Below are 19,266 nucleotides of genomic sequence, written 5' to 3'. Positions count from 1 at the left end.
GTGTAAGGCGTGTAGGTTGTGAACTCAGTCACAGCTGGGTTACTGGCAGCAACGTCCCCAGGGCCCAAAGGTTGCACATGCTTTACCTTTTGCTTTAAGATGGGCCAGGCTTGGGGTTTGGGAGCTACAGTGTCTCCACTCGCGGTGTCTGCCTCTGCCTCAGAGTCTCCACTGTGGGGCTCCTCCTCTAACAGGCGGATCCGAGCTTCCAACACTTCCCACCAGGACACCTGGTCCTGCACTTGGGCTATTCCAGCAAGCGCTTCCTCCGAGTTATATTGCAACACGGTGAGAACCTCCTCCAACTGGCGGTCCCGAGCTTCTAGTGCCTGCCCTTGGGGCTGCTGGTCTTGCAACTGAGCTATTTAATTCTGATAACAGTGGCTACTGGGTACCACGCACTGTATGGTGGCTACATGTAACTCATGCCCAGAGTCAGACGCCATTCCTATCTGGTCAGAATCCTGCTCGCCGTGCCAGGTGTCCGATTGGGTGGAGGCTTCAGTGCAAGATGCCTACAGCAGCAGCAGACTACCAAAAGAAAGGCGATGACTTCTATGGCCAACAGGGTGGTGTGCCATCTGGAGGCTCAAGTCTCCCAGGCACACCGAGCCTCCGGTTCCTGGTACCGTCCTCATGGACCTCCTGAAACTGGGTTTTCATTTGTATAAACTGCTCCATTATCTTACGGAGAGTTTCAGCAGACACCAAACCCTGCTCACTGTGCCATGTATCATGCAGGGTGTCATGCAGGGTCTCAGCTCTCGCTCCCCACATAAGACATGGTGAGGCCAAAAAGGAACAACAACAGAGCCATAGATAGAAGTGTCATACCACTATATTCTTGCTGGCAGCCGCGTGAGACATACGAAGTAGGAGCCACACCATCCGCAACTCGCCATCTGCTTTCCTCCTGCCAACCAGCCAACCAACCAACACAGTCACAGCAGTTATATCAGCAGCCAATTGGCCAACCAACTACAGCCAACGGCCTACCACTACCCGAGCCAGCACCCGCTCATGCGAGCCGGAGAGCATGGAAACTGCTCTCTGGGACTCTGTCGTGTGGAAGACCCTGCTCGCTGCACCATTTGTCATGCAGGGCAGCCTGCGGGGTCTCAGCTCCCTCTCCCCGGATAAGAACACAGGATATGGCTAGGCCAAAAAGGAACACCCTCGGAGCCATAGGTAGGAGAGTCATACTACTATAGTCTCACTGGAGGCTGGAGTCACACGACCTGCAACCTGCTGTCTGCTTTTCTGCCTGCCAACTGACCGACTCATTCGACTCCCAACTCACTAGAGCAGCCGTGGCAGTTATATCAGTGGCTAATTGGCTAACCGGCTACAGCTGACGGCCAGTTAGCCACAGCTGACGGCCATCTACTACCCGAGCCAGCAGCTTTCCACCTGAGGCCAAGAGCCTGGAAACTGCTTTCTGGGACTCTGTCCCCACACTCCACCTCTACAGGGTCTCGCCTCACAATTTACGTGACAAGCATCTTTCATGAGGGTCCCTGTGTCATATTAGTCTACAGGCACCTATGGAGGAAAAGAAACAGTAGTCTTAGGGACAAACAATGGCAAATCCCTTCCATCTGGGAGGATACATGCTAGCTTTTTGTGCTGGGAAAGAAAGGTCCCTGCCACTGGCACCTTTCCCGGTTTGTGGTACCAGAACTTTATGGCAGTGCTTGGAGTCCCTTGCATACTTTCAACATGTTAACAGAACAGGGGACCCTAGGGGCCTATAAAAAAGGGGGCTTCATGGGATTGGACAGAGGCTATAGAGCAAGCCTTTGTTGCCACAAAATGGGCAGTGTAGCAGGCACAGGCTCTGCAAGTAGTGGACCCCGGCCGCCCATTTGAACTTGATGTTCACGTAACCCAAGAGGGGTACGGTTGGGGCCTCTGGCAACGGCAGGAGCATCTCCGGTTGCCAGTGGGATTTTGGTCCCAATTATGGAAAGGAGCAGAGGTCCGCTACTCTCTAATAGAGAAACAGCTGGCCTCTGTGTACGCAGCCTTAGTGGCCACAGAAGCCATCACAGGAACGGCACGGGTGTTGGTTCGAACAACCTATCCCGTCCAGTGGTGGTTCCGTACGTGGACCCAGGGACCCAAAATGGGGGTAGCACAGACCACCACCATCGCCAAGGGGGGTGCCTACTTGGAGCAACGTAGCACCCTTAGTTCAAGACCTTTGATAATAGAGCTACAACAGGTCCTGGGGCCTGTGGAGCTTGTAGCCCAGGCTGAGCCAAGCACTCTGCATAGAGGGGAAGATTTGGAGCCCTCGCCCCACAAAGAAGGACAGCCCCCAAAGGCGGAGGCTCCCCTAGGAGACACAGAAGATTACGCGAGGGAGGGTGCCCCTCACTCACTGGCAAGTGGATTACATTGGACCCCTGCCTAAGGCCCGCAATGCGATATACGCATTTACAGCAGTGGACACTGCTACGAGGTTGATGTTTGCTTGGCCGTGTCCGGCTGCAGATCAGCGGCATACAGTCGTTGCTCTTACACGGCTGTGCGCCCTCTATGGGTGCCCCCAAGTCATTGAAAGTGACAGGGGTACTCATTTTATGGGGCAGGAAGTGCAGCACTGGGCCGCCAGGATGGATGTGCAATGGTTGTTTCATGCCCCGTATAACTCACAAGCAGCTGGCATGATTGAACGCTACAACGGCCTTTTGAAGCAAGGTCTCCGGGTGTCAAAACACCCTCCCACGATGTGTGATTGTGCCTCGTGTCTGTGGGACATCCTGAGAGTCCTGAATGAGAGACCACGGAAGGGAGGGCCCGCACCAGTAGAAGCTCTGCTACATCGAACAGCCGCTCCCATTCAATTACAAGTCACCACCAGTGAGACTCTGTTAAAGCCAGGCTACGGCAGGAATGGAAACATTTTGCTGCCAGCACCCACATGCTTGAATGCAGGGGAACGGCAGCAATGGACTTGGCCCTGGCAGGTCAAAAGCCCCCACTGTCGGTGGTTGGTCATGATAGCCTCATGGGGGGCCGGTTTGACTCATGATTTGCAAGTGATGCCAGGGGTGGTGGCTGAGTGGCCACCACAAGTGACTATAGTATATGGAGGTCCCGATACCAGGATGATTTTGCGGGGAACCTATGTGCTCTCACTGTGGCCTATTGTAGCTCTGTATGACCTGTTGTAGCCAGAGGCCCCAACCGTACCCCTCTTGGGTTACGTGAACATCAAGTTCAAACAGGCGGCCGGGGTCCACTAGTTGCAGAGCCTGTGCCTGCTACACTGCCCATTTTGTGGCAACAAAGGCTTGCTCTATAGCCTCTGTCCAATCCCATGAGGCCCCCTTTTTTATCATGTTATACAAGGGCCTTGCCATTTGTGCTAAATGGGGTACAAACGTCCGCCAATATCCTAGCAGACCCAAATGTGTCTGCAGTTGGGAGACCTTGGTCGGCCGGGGAAAGGCTTGTATCTTGTCAATAATTGCCTCAGGTACCACCTTTGTCTTACCCGACCACACAACACCCAAAAACTTGACGAATAAGCCAGGGCCTTGGACCTTTTCCTCATTCACCACCCAGCCACGTGACTTCAGGTGGTGGAGCAGAAAGGGAGCTACTTACTCTAAATCTGAAAGAGAATCAGATGTTAATAGAATATCATCGACATAATGAAACAAGGCCACAGAGGACGGGTGATCCCACTGTGCCAAATCCTGGGCCACAAGCCCGTGGCAGATAGTGGGGCTGTGCAAGTATCCTTGTGGAAGGAATTGGAAAGTCCACTGCCGCCCATCCCAAGTAAAAGCAAACTGCTCTTGACACTCGGGTGCAATGTCAATGGAGAAAAGAGCATTGGCCAAGTCCACTACATAGTGGTATTATCCCAGGCGGACAGTCAGACGATCCATTAAATCATGTATTGAAGGCACTGCAGTGTGCAAGGGTGGTGTCATCTTATTTAACTCCCTATAGTCCACAGTCATTCGCCAGGTCCCATCTGGTGTCTTCACAGGCCATACTGGGGAGTTAAAGGGACTGTGCATTGGCCTCACAATATGTGCCTTCTCCAATTCCAATATTGTACGACCAATTTCCTCCTGCCCTCCTGGCAGGCGGTACTGTCGCACTGTAACCACGCGCCGGGGCTGTGGCAACACTTGAGGAGGGTGTTGAGCATGCCCGCGTGTCACTGCTTTCACCACCCGGATCCGGAGACGGAACTCTCCTACTGACGTCTGTAAGCCGAGGCCATGTAGCACGTCCACCCCTAGAATATACTCTGGAACGGGGTAGACATAAACCTTGTAAGTATGAGGGGGAAGCCTTCCTATACCCAGTGGTAAGGAAACGGCTTTCACAGTCACAGTCTTTCCCCCATAGCCATTAATGCAGATTGGTGGTCCGGGGAACAGTTCTGGGTTCCCATAAACAAGACTGCAGTCTGCGCCAGTGTCAACTAGGGCCAAAACCTTCTCCACATTAGAAGGGGACCAATGTATAGACAGTTCCACACAAGGCCTCCGGTCCCTGCTCGTCCCCTCTGATCGGGTGCCTTGGCTCTACCCCTAATCAAGCTGAAAGGAGTCGGCCTCAAGTGGCTGCATGAAGTCCTGGAGGGACACAGTCGTGCTTTCCCAGACTTCTCCTTTATGCTTCTCCAGAATTGCTGTTCTGGACGCAACTGTTTCCAAAGTTCTAACAAGAGTGCATTGGGTTGTTGGTTTATTTTTTCCCTGATTGACCCCTGCTGCTACGAGATCATGCCACATCTGTGTGCATGTTTCTCTGTGATGCCCGCGACCTTGCCCCTGGGCTTCCAGGTCTCAATTGTTCGGACCTCCTGTCTTAACTTCCTTTGCCTTCAGCTTTCAACATTCCCTGGGGTGGCCATGGCAGTTGTAACTTCATGGATCCGTAGCCCCACACAGGGCGTAAGGATGGCAACCAAGGATCCAAAAGCACTCGCAGGTGCAGTATCCAAAACCAGATCTCTCATGCTAGCTGTAAAAAGCTTGTCATCCGGCCCCTGCATATTAGAGTTGAAAATAGCCTGTTTCATACCCATTTCACGGATGATTTGAGTAAGTTCCGTATATGACTGCCATTGACTCACAGTGCCTGGCAGCTCGCCAGCCTGTCCCCATACTGTGTGTACCACAGCAGTGAGCCTCTCCAGCAGAGAGTGGTTGCCCTGGTCGTGGGCCAACCTATGGCAGTTCTGTAACCTTTGTCGCAGGGACGGAAGCACTGTCACGAAGGCAAGCTTTTCCATCTCACCTGGGGAGCAGAGAATGTTGTCTGCTCCCTCATCCCGTAAACGTAGTAGCCAAGCCGAGACTGGCTCTCCAGGGCGCTGTCTGTACCGCCTCCCGAGCTCCTGCAACTCAGTGGGAGTGTAAGGGGTGTAGGTTGTGAACTCAGTCACAGCTGGGTTACCCCGGCAGCAATGCCCCCAGGGCCCAAAGGTTGCTCACGTTTTACCCTTTGCTTGAAGATTGGCCGGGCTTGGGGGTTGGGAGCTACATTGTCTCCACTTGCTTCCTCCGCCTCTGGCTCAGAGTCTCCACTGTGGGGCCCCTCTTCTCACAGGCGGACCCGAGCTTCCAGCACTTCCAACCGGGACACTTGGTCCGGCACCTGGGCCATTTCATTAAGCACATTTTCCGTGTTGAGACTCAAGACCGTGAGGAACATCCAGCCCACGCGGCCGGCTGTAGCCTTCTCCTCCTCCGGCAACCGCTCAGCCAGAGCCCCTCTCCACGCTGTCTGGAGAGCCATCCATGTCCTCCCACCCCTCCTTGGGGCTCCAACTCCTGAGAACAGTGGCCACCGGACACCACACACTGTGCAGGGACCACATGTCCTCCTGCCCAGAGTCAGACTCCATTCCTACCTGGTCGGAATCCTGCTCACCGTGCCAGGTGTTTGAGTGGGTGGAGGCCTCAGTGCAAGATGTCTGCAACCCTCGGAGCCTACAGCAGCAGCACATTACTAAAAGGAAGGTGATACCTTCTATGGCCAGGAGGGAGGTGTATCATCTGGAAGCTCGAGTCTCCCAGGCAGACCTCGCCTCCCATTCCCAGCGCTACTCCTCTTGGGCCTTCTGAAACTGAACTTTTACACGCACACACTGCTCCACCATGCTTTGGTAGGTTTCGGCCGGCACCACACCCCGCTCGCTGCACCATTTGTCACACGAGGCGGCCTGCGGGGTCTCAGCTCCCGCTCCCCTCATAAGAACGCAGGATGTGGCTAGGCCATAAAGGAACACCCACGGAGCCATAGGTAGGGGAGTCATACCACTATAGTCTCGCTGGCAACTGGGTTGGAGACACAAGAAGCAGGAGCCACACGATCCCCAATCCACCATCCGCTTCTCTGCCAACCAACCTCACTTGCTAGTTGCAACCTGCCTGTCTACACTCCGCAATCCACACTCTGCTGCTTGCTAGCTCAGCCACCATCTTCTTGCTAGACCCCATTTGCTGCTAGTGTAGCCACAGCAGTTATATTAGTGGCCAATGGCTCACTGGTTACAGCTGACGGCCCACTAGCCACAGATAATGGCCATCCAATCACAGTTGATGGCCATTTACTACCCGAGTGAACACCTTTCCATGTGAGGGGGAGAGCCTGGAAACTGCACTCCTGGCTCTCTCCCCACAATACTCCTCAGGAACGAATCCACACATGGAGGCCTATTCAGGTTCGGGGAGAAATGTAATTAAAGGACCCAATTTTCAGGGGTAATCACTTTGTGTAGGGTGTAAATGTTTATCACATTATTTTGTACATGTGAAACTAATAAAAAGATAATAAATGGAAAAAAAGACTCAATCTTTAAGTTATAAAGCAAATCTCTTTTGATTAAAGACATGTCCTATTTTGTGGGCCACATGAAATGCAAATGTGTGTTGAAAAGTGAGAATGTTAAAATTTGCTTCCCAAAGACACTGAACAGCTTCAGATGTATCCAGCAACGCTTTTCTCAAATGTGGTTTGAGAATTTAATTAAAATGGACAGCATGATCACTGGGTAATCAATCAGTCACATTTCCTAGTTTTATAAACTAGGAAAGACAGAATAAAATAAGGTTGACAGAAGGTGCGCACGTTTGAAATACTTTCATGTGAGCCATTCACGACTGCCAAATGTTAGCCTCTTGAGGCATAAATTAATTTTCCACAAATGCATGCTGGGTTGTGTCTGGATTCTGCTCCATTGAGCAGTAAGTGTTAGACTTTTGGACAAAGGCTTAAAGAATGACATCTCTCTGACTTGCTGTGGTCTTTATCCATGAGCAGAATGTTTTTCTTGGAATGGGTTCCCATGAGGGTTTCGGACACAATTCTGGTCATGTAAGTGGGCCTTGCAAGTCACTTTTATGAAGACAGAGTGGCAGCTGTAGGGTGAGAAGGCATGCTCTTCACCCATGAGAGCGTGTGCCCAGTGAACACATTAACCGTCAATCACCAAGATGGCTGTGCACGGCCTCACCTGGTACTGCTGCCCGGTGCAGAGGATGAGGTGGTCATAGAGCACGATTTCTTCTTGAGAAACCACGACATGCTTGGCTGCTCGGTCTATGGCTGTCATTCTACCAACCACCACATTGACCCAGGAGCACAGCGACATCAACGCGTGATCTTTATCATTAAAACAGTGGCTGCAGAGAGAGAGGCTCCATCAGTGACATTTGAGCAGCTGACAGCAGGCATTAATTAGACATCTGGTGAGCTGGTTCAAGTTCCCTAGTGGGCCGAGTCTGTGCTCTTGCTGTGAGTTTACCAGGACCAAGGCTACATACTAGGAGATTTTTTCATTATGAGATAGTCACAAATTGACATCTTCCCATTAAAGCTAAATTGTTCTGCCTGGCATAGGCCAGTCCACAACAGGGAAGGAGGGGTGTGTGTGTGTGTGTGTGTGTGTGTGTGAAATCATTAATATATACCATTTTTGCTGCTTCAATTTCATGGTGGGTGTAAATTTACTTTAGCTGTTGGATTGTCATAATGACCACAGAATGAAAGTGAATGAGGAAGAGGAAAGTGCATCAGTAAGGATTCCCAAAGGCAGGGGTCAAGATCCTGAATATTGAGAACCCTTCCTATTTGCTAATGCTTTTCAATACATGACTGATTCTTAAAAAATGAGTGTATGGATTTGTGCCAAAACAATAAACGTTTTACTTAGAGAAGATGTCAGTTAGGGAATTATGTTCGTAGCAACTACCATCCCTGGAGACTTTGGATTCACTCTGCAGGGCAAAGAAGATTTATGGGACTGGTACTTCTGTGAACAGCAGGTCCAAGGTGGATGGGTTTTCTTGTCTGCATTCCATCTGAGTTTGAGCACTCTACTACAATGTGAGAAAATTGGGTATCTTGTGCCTTTGGGTTTATTGAAAGAGTTTTGTGAGGGTTGCTTCTAGAACTTTCTGACCTCCTGTACTTGACCCTCTTAGTGATCCTATTCTGAGATCATTACAAGAGTGTAGAGGGGCAGAATAGTGCTTCATTTAGATCTAGTCTTCACTGTGCCAAGGTCTGTGTCCCTGCTCTGTCACCAATGAGATGACCCTGGGGACCCTGCATCCCCTTTCAATACTCCAGTTTTCTCACTTCTCCACATGGGATAATTTTCTCCCTACATGCCACAATCACTGCAAGAGATGAATGTGAGAACGTAAGAGCCGCTGTTTTCTCAAGTGGATGCATATATGAAGGGTATTATTCTAAATACTATTAATGATACATAATCCTGTTTCCTTTCCTTGGAGGCAAACAGGACTAAAGTGGTAATGGGAAAACATTTTTTTCTTTTTGATCCACTCATGAATTTGCTCTCACCACACAAAAAGAATTCTAGTAATGGATGTACATTAGACCCTGTTATTGGACCTGTGAAAGAGAAGGGAGCTTTGGGCTTTGTGTCTCTCCACGAAACAGCACTTAAAAACAAGAAAATTTCTTCTTAACAGGAAAAGAAAATTGGGAGATGGACTGTCATAGGAAAATAATAGAGAGAGAGATGAAATTCTTTTTTAAAAGACCATTTTGGTAGCTTTACAGGGAAACAGGAAACTTCATTGAGTTTGTACATTCAATGTACAAAGCCCACAAAGGATTGTTCTTATTTGCATCGCAGCCTCTTCTTAATAAAAACAGTACTGTCAGTCTTCCAAGAAGAGGAAAAATTAAATACAGTTAGTGCACAAGGATTATCAGCGTTATGAGGATTTTTCTCAAAGATAAAAGTTCTCAGGGGAAATTTGGGGAAGGCTAAGACAATGTTATTTTTAATGACAGTAGGGTAGTAGTGTTGATAATGTCAGAATGCGTATCTCAGACTTAAAATTTGAAGCTCTGTCCAGTGGGAACTGGCACTTGGGAACACTTGCTTTTTAGGAACCTTAGGAAGCATTCAAGAATGTGGGGTGCTGCTTTTACAGTCTGTTACTATGTTAAATGACATTTCTCAGTTTAAAATATCACTTTGTAGGGGATTACTATTAGTTCTGCATATTACTACCCATTCTGGATCTTCTTTCATTTACTTCTCAGGTAAGTGAAACTGGACATTGGAAACTATAAGTGACAGTTTTCCAAAATTATTTCCTAAGCAGAGTTAGTGAGCATTAAGATTCTAATATGGCAGGGACTGTTTCATGGTTTGAAGAAAAGAGAAATACCTCTACTAGGGTTCTCTGGAAAAGACAGAAGGAACCAAAGAAGGAATCTCAACAAAACATCATGTTTTTCAAGAGAATTTGACCCTGACTTGAAATAATGTGAAAGGTTGTCTTCATAGAACATTCTGGAAACAGGTAATAAAAAAAGTACAAATGCAAGATGGGGAAATTTCTGAAAGAGGATATATATGAACTGGTCTGCTGGATCAAAGTTGCAGTGCCCCCTCAGCTGGTGTCAGAGACTTAGCACAAAGCTCCAGGGGCAAAATTAGGAGCAAACCCCAGGAAAGCAAATATAAGTATGATGGAAAGAGACCTGCACTTCATGGAACCAGAACCCTTCAGAAATGGAAAGAACCTCAGAGGGTTTCACAAAGGATTGATCATGACACTCTTAGAAGAAGGAGCATCACAATTAACGTTAGGTTATTCAGGGATGATTGTCCAGTTAGTGGATTTCTCCTGTTTCCTGTTTCTCCTCCCCTCCCACTGCCTTTCTCTCTGCTGCATTCCAGGCATGTTGTTAGCAACTCCACGAGACCCTGGACAGGGCTGGAGAAAGAAGACAAAAATTGGCTATTCAAAAAAATAGTAACAATAATAAATCAAAACACTGGTTAGGGTGAAGTTCAGAGTTCGTATTTATTTGTTTATTTATTTATTGATTGATTGATTTTATTATTATTATTTTTAAGTTTATTGGGGTGACAATTGTTAGTAAAATTACAGAGATTTCAGGTGTACAATTCTGTATTATATCATCTATAAATCCCATTGTGTGTTCACCACCCAGAGTCAGTTTTCCTTCCATCACCATATATTTGATCCCCTTTACCCTCGTCTACCACACTACTCCCCCTTTACCCTCTGGTAACCACTAAACTATTGTCTGCGTCTATGAGTTTTTCTTTCTCATTTGTTTGTCTTGTTCTTTTGTTGTTTTTGGTTTATATACCACGTATCAGTGAAATCATATGGTTCTCTGCTTTTCCTGTCTGACTTATTTCGCTTAGCATTATAAACTCAAGATCCATCCATGTTGTCACACATGCTCCTATTTCATCTTTTCTTATTGCCGAATAGTATTCCATTGTGTATATATACCACAAGTTCTTTATCCATTCATCTATCGAAGAACATTTTGGTTGTTTCCATGTCTTGGCCACCGTAAACAAAGCTGTAATGAACATTGGAGCACACGTGTCTTTATGGATAAATGTTTCCAGATTTTTTGGGTAGATACCCAGGAGAGGGATTGATAGGTCATATGGTAATTCTATTGTTAATTTTTTGAGGAACCTCCACACTGCCTTCCATAGCTGCTGCACCAGTCTGCATTCCCACAAACAGTATATGAGGGTTCCTTTTTCTCCACAGCCTCTCCAACACTTGTTACTATTTGTCTTGATGATGATAGCCATTCTGACTGGGGTGAGGTGATATCTCATTGTGGTTTTTATTTGCATTTCAGTGGGGACAGAGCCAGGAGTGCAGTTTCCAGGCTCTGGGCCTCAAGTGGAAAGGTGCAGACTCAGGTAGTAAATGGCCATCAACTGTGATTGGATGGCCATCAGCTGTGGCTAGTTGGCTGTCAGCTGTAACCAGTGAGACATTGGCCACTAATATAACTGAGGTGGCTACACTAGCAGAAAATGGGGGCTAGCAAGAAGATGGTGACTGAGTTAGCAAACGGCAGAGTGAGGGTTGTGGACCGTGTGGCTCCTGCTTCCTGTGTCTCCAACGCAGCCTCCAGCGAGAATATAGTGGTATGAGTCCCCTACTTATGGCTCGGTGGGTGTTCCTTTTTGGCCTCACCATGTCCTGCATTCTTCTGTGGGGAGCGGGAGCAGAGACCCCGCAGGCCGTCCCGCGTGACAATTTCTCTGATGATTAGTGATGTTGAGCATTTTTTCATATGTCTATTTGCCATTTGTATGTCCTCTTTGGAGAAATGTCTTTTCAGGTCCTCTGCCTATTTTTCAATTGGGTTGTTTTTTATTTTTTTTTTATTTTTGAGTTGCATGAGTTCCTTATATATGTTGAATATTGGCCCCTTATCAGAGTCACTGTTTGCAAAAATCTTCTCCCATTCAGTTGGTTGCTTCTTTATTTTGTTGATGGTTCCTTTTGTCGTGCAGAAGCTTTTAAGTTTGATATAGTCCCATTCATTTATTTTAGCTTTCACTTCTCTTGTCTTTGGAGTCAAATTCATAAAACGCTCTTTGAACCCAAGGTCCATAAGTTTAGTACTTATGTTTTCTTTAATGAACTTTATTGTTTCAGGTCTTATGCTTAAGTCTTTGATCCATTTTGAATTAATTTTGGTACATGGTGACAGATAGCAGTCCAATTTCATTCTTTTGCACATGGCTTTCCAATTCTGCCAGCACCATTTACTGAAGAGGCTGTCTTTCCTCCATTGTATGTTTTTTGCTTCTTTGTCAAAAATTATCTGCCCATGTTTATGTGATTTTATTTCTGGGTTCTCAATTCTATTCCATTGGTCTATGTGTCTGTTTTTGGCCAATACCATGCTGTTTTCATTATTGTTGCCCTGTAGTACCAGCTAAAGTCAGGGAGTGTGATACCTCCAGCACTGTTCATTTTTCTTACGATTGCTTTGGCTATTCGGGGTCTTTTGTGGTTCCAAACAAATCTGATGATTTTTTGTTCTATTTCTTTAAAAAAATGCCATTGGGATTTTGATGGGGATTACATTAAATCTGTATATTGCTTTGGGTAATATGGCCATTTTAACTATGTTGATTCTTCCAATTCATGAGCACGGAATGTCTTTCCATTTCTTTGTGTCTTCTTCAATTTCTTTAAAAAATGTCTTATAGTTTTCAGCATATAGGTCTTTTACATCCTTGGTTAAGTTTATTCCTAGGTATTTTATTCTTTTTGCTGCAATTGCAAAATGAATTGTTTTTGTATTTGTTTTTCTGAGATATCATTGTTAGTATATAGGAATGCAATGAACTTTTGTAAGTTGATTTTGTAGCCGGCAACTTTACTGTATTCGTTGATTATTTCTAATAGCTTTTTTGGTGGAGTCTTTAGGGTTTTCTATATATAGCATCATGTCATCTGGAAAGAGTGACAATTTAACTTCTTCATTCCCAATTTGGATGCCTTTTATTTCTTTCTCTTTCCTGATTACTCTGGCAAGGACTTCCAACACTATGTTGAAAATCAGAGGTGATAGGAGACAGCCCTGTCGTGTTCCTGACATAGCGCAAAGGGCTTCAGTTTTTTACCATTAATTATGAGATTAGCAGAGGGTTTGTCACATATGACCTTTATTATGTTAAGGTATTTTCCTTCTATACCTATTTTATTAAGTCTTTTAATCATAAATGGATGCTGTATCTTATCAAATGTTTTTCTGCATCAATTGATATAATCATATGATTTTTGTCTTTTTATTTTGTTTATGTGATGTATCACATTGATGGATTTGCGGATGTTGAACCATCCTTGTGCCCCGGGGATGAACCCCACTTGGTCGTGATGAATAATCTTTTTAATGCATTGTTGCATTCGATTTGCTAGAATTTTGCTTAGGATTGTTGCCTCTGTATTCATCAGAGATATTGGTCTGTAGTTTTCTTTTTTTGTGTTTTCCTTACCAGGGTTTGGTATCAGGGTAATGTTGGCCTCATAAAGTGAGTTAGGGAGTACTGTCTCTTCTTCAATTTTTTGGAAGAGTTGGAGCAGGATTGGTATTAGATCCTGTTTGAAGGTTTGGTAGAATTCACTAGTGAAGCCATCTGGTCCCGGACTTTTGCTTTTGGGAAGGTTTTGGATGACTGATTCAATTTCGTTAGTGGTGATTGGTCAGTTTAGATTTTCCAGTTCTTCATGGTTCAGTCTAGGAAGGCTATATGTTTCTAAGAACTTGTCCATTACTTCTAGGTTATTGAATTTGGTGGCATATAGTCCTTCATAGTATTCTTGGATGATCCTTTGTATTTCTGTGGTGTCCGTGATAACTTCCCCTTTTTCATTTCTGATTTTGTTTATCAGTGTCTTCTCTCTTTTTATCTTAGTGAGTCTACCCAAGGGTTTATCAATTTTTTAAATCTTTTCAAAGAACCAGCTCTGTGTCACATTAATTTTTTCCATTGTCTTTTTGTTCTCTATTTCATTTAGTTCTGCTCTGATTTTTATTATTTCCTTTCTTCTGCTGACGTTGGGTTTCATTTGTTCTTCTTTTTCTAGTTCTTTAAGGTGTAACATGAGGTTATCTATGTGGGATTTTTCTTGTTTCTTGAGATAGGCCTGTAGTGATATAAATTTCCCTCTTAAAACTGCTTTAGCTGCATCCCAAAAATTTTGGTAGGATGTATTTTCGTTCTCATTTGTTTGATGTACATTTTGATCTCTCCTGTAATTTCTTCTTTGACCCAATCATTCTTTAAAAGTATGTTGTTTAATCTCCATGTATTTGTGATTTTTCTTGCTTTCTTTTTGCAGTTGATATTCAGTTTCAAAGCCTTGTGATCAGACAATATACTTGGTATGATTTTAATCTTACTAAGTTTGCTGAGACTGATTTTATGTCTGATTTTATGTCAATATATGGTCTATCCTTGAGAATGTTCCATGTACACTCGAAAAGAATGTATAGTCTGATGTTTAGGATGAAGTGCCCTATAATTGTCAATTATGTCCATTTCATCTAATGTGTCATTTAGGGCTGCTGTTTTGTATTTATTTTCTGTTTGGATGATCTATCCATAGCTGTCGATGATGTATTTAAGTCCCCTAGTATAACTGTGTTTTGGTCAATTTCTCCCTTTAGTTCTGTTAGTAGTTGCTTGGTATATTTTGGTGCTCCCTGATTGGGGGTATAAATATTGATGACTGTTATGTCTTCTTGTTGTATAGTTCTCTTTACCATGAGGAAATGTCCATCTTTGTCTCTTGTTACCTTTTTCACCCTGAAGTCGGTTTCATCTAATATCAGTATGACTACACCTGATTTTCTCTGGAGACCATTTGCTTGGAGTGTCAATTTCCACCCTTTCACTTTGAGTCTATTCTTGTCCTTGTAGCTGCGATGTGTCTCTTGGAGACAGCATATGGTTGGGTTTAGTTTTTTGATCCAATTCGCTACTCTGTGTCTTTTTATTGGTGAGTTCAGTCCATTTACATTTAGGGTGATTATTGATATGTGAGGATTTCCTGTCATCCTATTTTTAGTTTTCTGGGAAGACTGTGTCTCCATTGTTTCTTTGCCTTTTTGTTGTTGTCTATTATTTCTGTGTATGGTATTCTATGATTTTCCCCTCTGTTTCTTCTTTTATTACAGTATATATTTTAGTTCTGGATTTTTTTTGAGTGGTTACCCTTAAGTTTATGTAAAAGAAAGTTTGATATTTAGAGTATTCCATTTTCTTCAGCACGCTTACTTTCTCCATTCCCATATTCCAATTCAGGCCTTTATTCTCCCCCTTTTTATGTTTTTGTTGCCACAAATTGTCCCTTTTGATGGTGGTCAAATAGCTTCCTTTGGTATTTCTTGTAGTACAGGTCATGTATTAGAAAATTCCCTCAGCTTCTGTGTGTCTGGAAAGGTCTTTATTCCTCCTTTATAGCTAAAGAATATCTTTGCTGGATATATTATTCTTGGCTCATAATTTCTCTCTTTTAATAGTTTGAATATTTGGTTCCACTCTCTCCTTGCTTGTAGAGTTTCTGCTGAAAAATCTGATGATAATCTAATGGGCTTTCCTTTGTAGGTTACCATCTTCTTTTTTCTGGCTGCCTTGAGGATTCTTTCTTTGTGGTTGATTTTTGACAGCTTCAATACACTATGCCTTGTAGAAAGCCTGTTTGCGATTGAGGTAATTAGGTGTTCTATTTGCTTTTTAGAATCGAGAATCCAGTTCTGTCCACAAGTTTGGGAAGTTCTCATTGATTGTTTGAGTATACTCTCTGTTACCTTCTCTCTTTTTTCTCCTTCTGGTATGCCCATTATTCTTATATTGCTCTTTCTGGTGGAGTCAGAAAGTTCTTGTAGAGTTCTTTCACTTCTTTTAAGTCTCAAGTCTCTTTCTTCTTCCATCTGTGTCATTTCCAGGTTTCTATCTTTGATGTCACTGTTTCTTTCCTCCATCTGGTCAATTCTACTACCTAAACTGGCTATTTCATTCTTAATTTCTTCTACTGAGTTCTTAATCTCCAGAAATTCTATTTGGTTCTTTTTGAAAATTTAAATCTCTTTGGTAAAATGTTCATGTTGTTCTTAGATTTGTGTTTCTGAGTTCATAAAACTGCCTTTCTGTATTTTCTTGTATCTCGTTGAGTTTTTTCAGAACTGCAATCTTGAATTCTCTGTCATTTAAGTCACATATTTCCAAATCTCTAAGGTCATATCTGGAGAATTTTCACTTTGTTTCTGAGCTGTCTTGTTGCCTTGGTTATTCATGGCAATTACTGATTTATTATTTCTCTTCCTATACATCTATAGGAGTGGCTTCTGCAACACGTTGATAGTAAGACGTCTTTCTTTTGTTTTCCAGTACTTGTTGGTAGAATGTTTTATTTTCTCTCCGAATGCAGCCTTTTTTTCTCTCTCACACTATAGTGCTATGTTTTCTCTGCACTATTCCAGCTTCTCACACAATGGGGGGATTCCCTGGGAGATGGGCTTCTCCTCTGTTAACAGTTTACCTGGGTCACTGGGTGCAGTGTCCTTGTGGGGATGCAGAGAGCTTTTGAAGTTCCAAAGCTCTTCCTGCACCAGATTCAGAGCCTGTTTGTTTCAGCAGTTCTGTTTACTCCTGCAGGGATCTACACAGATAGGTAGGGACAGTGGTGGGGTGAGTAGTGAGAGGTGGCCCAGAGCAATGGCCGTGACCACCACCGCAGCCAGTCCTCCTTCCACAGATTCCTCCCTTTGCCGGAACTAGTTGGGCTGCGAATCTGGGTCTGTGGACCACAGTTCTCAGAACAGCAAATATTCTGTTTTTTTTGATCTGACACTGCTACTATTCTGCTTCTAGCACCGGTGGGGGCTGGGCGAGCTCTGGGAGGATAGGGAGGGGGCAGCTAGTTTCAGTGCCTAAGGCTTCCATTGTCTGCTCGGCAGTGAGGGCTTAAACCACCATTTTGAGCCTTCTTCCCTTAGTCTTTTCTCCGAGGTCTCTGCCATGAGCTTTGGGTTCAGCCGTTTTATATGCTGCCCCCTCAGCCCTGTGGGCCATAAGCGGAGCCCTAGCAGTCTGAGTTCTTTCCTCTCCCACAGCTGTGGTAGTTCCGGGATGCAGTGATCTCAGAGCACTGAGCTAGGTCTGCGTCCTGCACCCGCGTGGCTCCATCGCCGCACTTCTCCCTTCCCTTCTCCCCTGCTTGAGCCCAACTTTAGGTGAATTCAGTAGTGGGGCCTCTTTGTCTTGCCTGTCTGCTGTGCAGGGAGTCCTCTGTGGAGTTATAGCTGTTCAATTTGTTGTAAATTCCACGGGAGATTTACAGAGGCTCACCTCACGCAGCCATTTTGATGACGTCTCCTCCAGAATTTGTATTTAGAAGGAGGAATTTAAATTATTAAATTTATAGATGTCAATGTACTTGTTATTTTTAAACTCCATGACCAGAGACAATTTCCTTTATTGGTGTATGAGGACCATTTTGAATGTAACGTAAAATCCTGTTTATGTTTTAATTTGTAGTCTAGAATGATGATAACATACCATTACCCATCCAGAGGCATCCAGCTCTGTTATTAGTCGCTGTGCATAACCTGATTGAAATGACTTTCACAGGTAATTTTGGAGGTCACTTTCATCTATTCAACGTTTATTGAACATCTGCTATATGCCAACCACAGTCCCAGATGTTGGGAACATAGTGAACAAAGTGGCAAAAAAGTCTTGCCCTCATGGAATTTACATTGTAGTTGAAGGATTCAGACTATAAAGAAAAAAGTATATTTTTAAAAGGCAAATATAATATTTAGAATATTATTGTATAATATTTAGAAGGATTTCAATAGCAAGAAAAAAACAGCAGAGTAAGGAGGACTGGAGTGTGTTAGAATATTGGTTACAAATGAATGGGTGGAAAGAGCTGGTCTCAATGAAAAGTTGGCATTTAAGCAAAGAGCTGGAGATAGAAAAGCAAAAACCCCAAGATGGGGATCTGCCTGTTGTGTTTCAGGAACATCAAGGAGGCTGGTGTGGGTAGAGTGTAAAACAGAAGGGCAAAAATGGTAAAAGATGCGGTCAGAGAAGTAAGTGGACAGGGATAGATTTTAGGTTGGAGAGTTCTACCATGTTTTCCCGAAAATAAGACCTAGCCGGACCATCAGCTCTAATGCGTTTTTTGGAGGAAAAATTAATATAAGACCCAGTCTTATTTTAGTATAAGACCAGGTCTATATAATATAATATAATATAATATAATATAATATAATATAATATAATATAATATAATATAATGCCAGGTCTCATATTAATTTTTGCTCCAAAAGACACATTAGACCTGATGGTACGGCTAGGTCTTATTTTCGGGGAAACACGGTAGAACTTTCTGTGATGATGGAAATGTTCTCTGTAGCTGTGTTGTCTGATAGGCAGTTACTAGCACATGTGGCTATTTGAGCACTTGAAATATGGCTAATGCAACAGAGAAGCTGAAGTTTTAATCTCATTTAACTCTAATCAATTTAAATTTAAATAGCCACATGTGGCTAGTAGCCATCATATCGGACGGTGCAGTTCTAGGTCCATTCAGGAGTTAACGTGATATGACTCACATTTATGCAGCATTGCTCTGCCGACTGTATTGAGAATGTGGAGAGGCAAGGATAGAAGGAGGGACACCAGATGACTTTCCACTCTTTCTACGCTGCCACACGCAGATCCCACACAGTATCAAGCCAGCAGAAAGTCATTACTAGCTGTTCTCTCCTGTGATAGACCATACATAGGGGCTGATGGAACTTTATCAAGCTGACTGAATTAAATTCCTTGTGAGACATTTATCAATAACACCAACATTTACTGGGAATTATGTAATTTAGAAAGAGAGCAATGAGGGAAAGGGATGTACACGTGTAGATCCTCTATTCTTTGTCACAACTTGCTGTTATGCTAATTTTAACAGAAAAAAAAACTCCAGCAAGGTTGGCTTATCATAAACTTCTTGACAGTCAAAATATCCAAAGCTCAGAGAAGTGAAATCCCCTTTGTGGTAGGGGCAGGATCTGAACCCGCATCCACCAGGCTCAAAACCTATGCCTTTTTTACCGCACCCTAATGATGTCCTTCAAAAAAAAATTTAAAAGTATTAGGTCGAACCGAGCCTGGTTCTGCTGGCAAGAAAGCTGTGGTTTTTCTCACTGTTTGAAGGCAAAGTTTTTTTCATAGAGGGAAGAGAATCTCTGTCATGGATTCTACAATGAACACCCTGAAAGGAAACAATTTCCTTCCTCCTCACTGGAAAAAATTGAGACATTGTTTCTAGAGGTAGGGAGCCTAATAATTCTTGTACCCACGTTTTGTTACAGGAAATTAAAATTAATGGAAGCTGTGCGATAATGAGTGGCATTTTCTAGAACAGATATTGG

General features: G+C 44.1%; 1 protein-coding gene across 2 annotated transcripts in view; it reads right to left on the bottom strand.

The window, feature by feature from the left end:
- Positions 1 to 19,266, bottom strand: part of CFAP61 (cilia and flagella associated protein 61) — a 325,115-nt gene that overhangs the window by 109,074 nt on the left and 196,775 nt on the right. For both annotated transcript variants that reach the window (XM_081034409.1, XM_081034410.1), the window contains exon 20: positions 7,493 to 7,661. In XM_081034409.1, coding sequence (XP_080890535.1) covers positions 7,493 to 7,661 — 169 coding nt within the window. The remainder of the gene's footprint in view (positions 1 to 7,492; positions 7,662 to 19,266) is intronic.

Source organism: Rhinolophus hipposideros (assembly GCF_964194185.1).
Source record: "Rhinolophus hipposideros genome assembly, chromosome: 22".
Taxonomy (NCBI): Eukaryota; Metazoa; Chordata; class Mammalia; order Chiroptera; family Rhinolophidae; genus Rhinolophus; species Rhinolophus hipposideros.
Note: the sequence above shows the minus strand (reverse complement) of the source record. Positions and strands in the feature narration are given on the sequence as shown.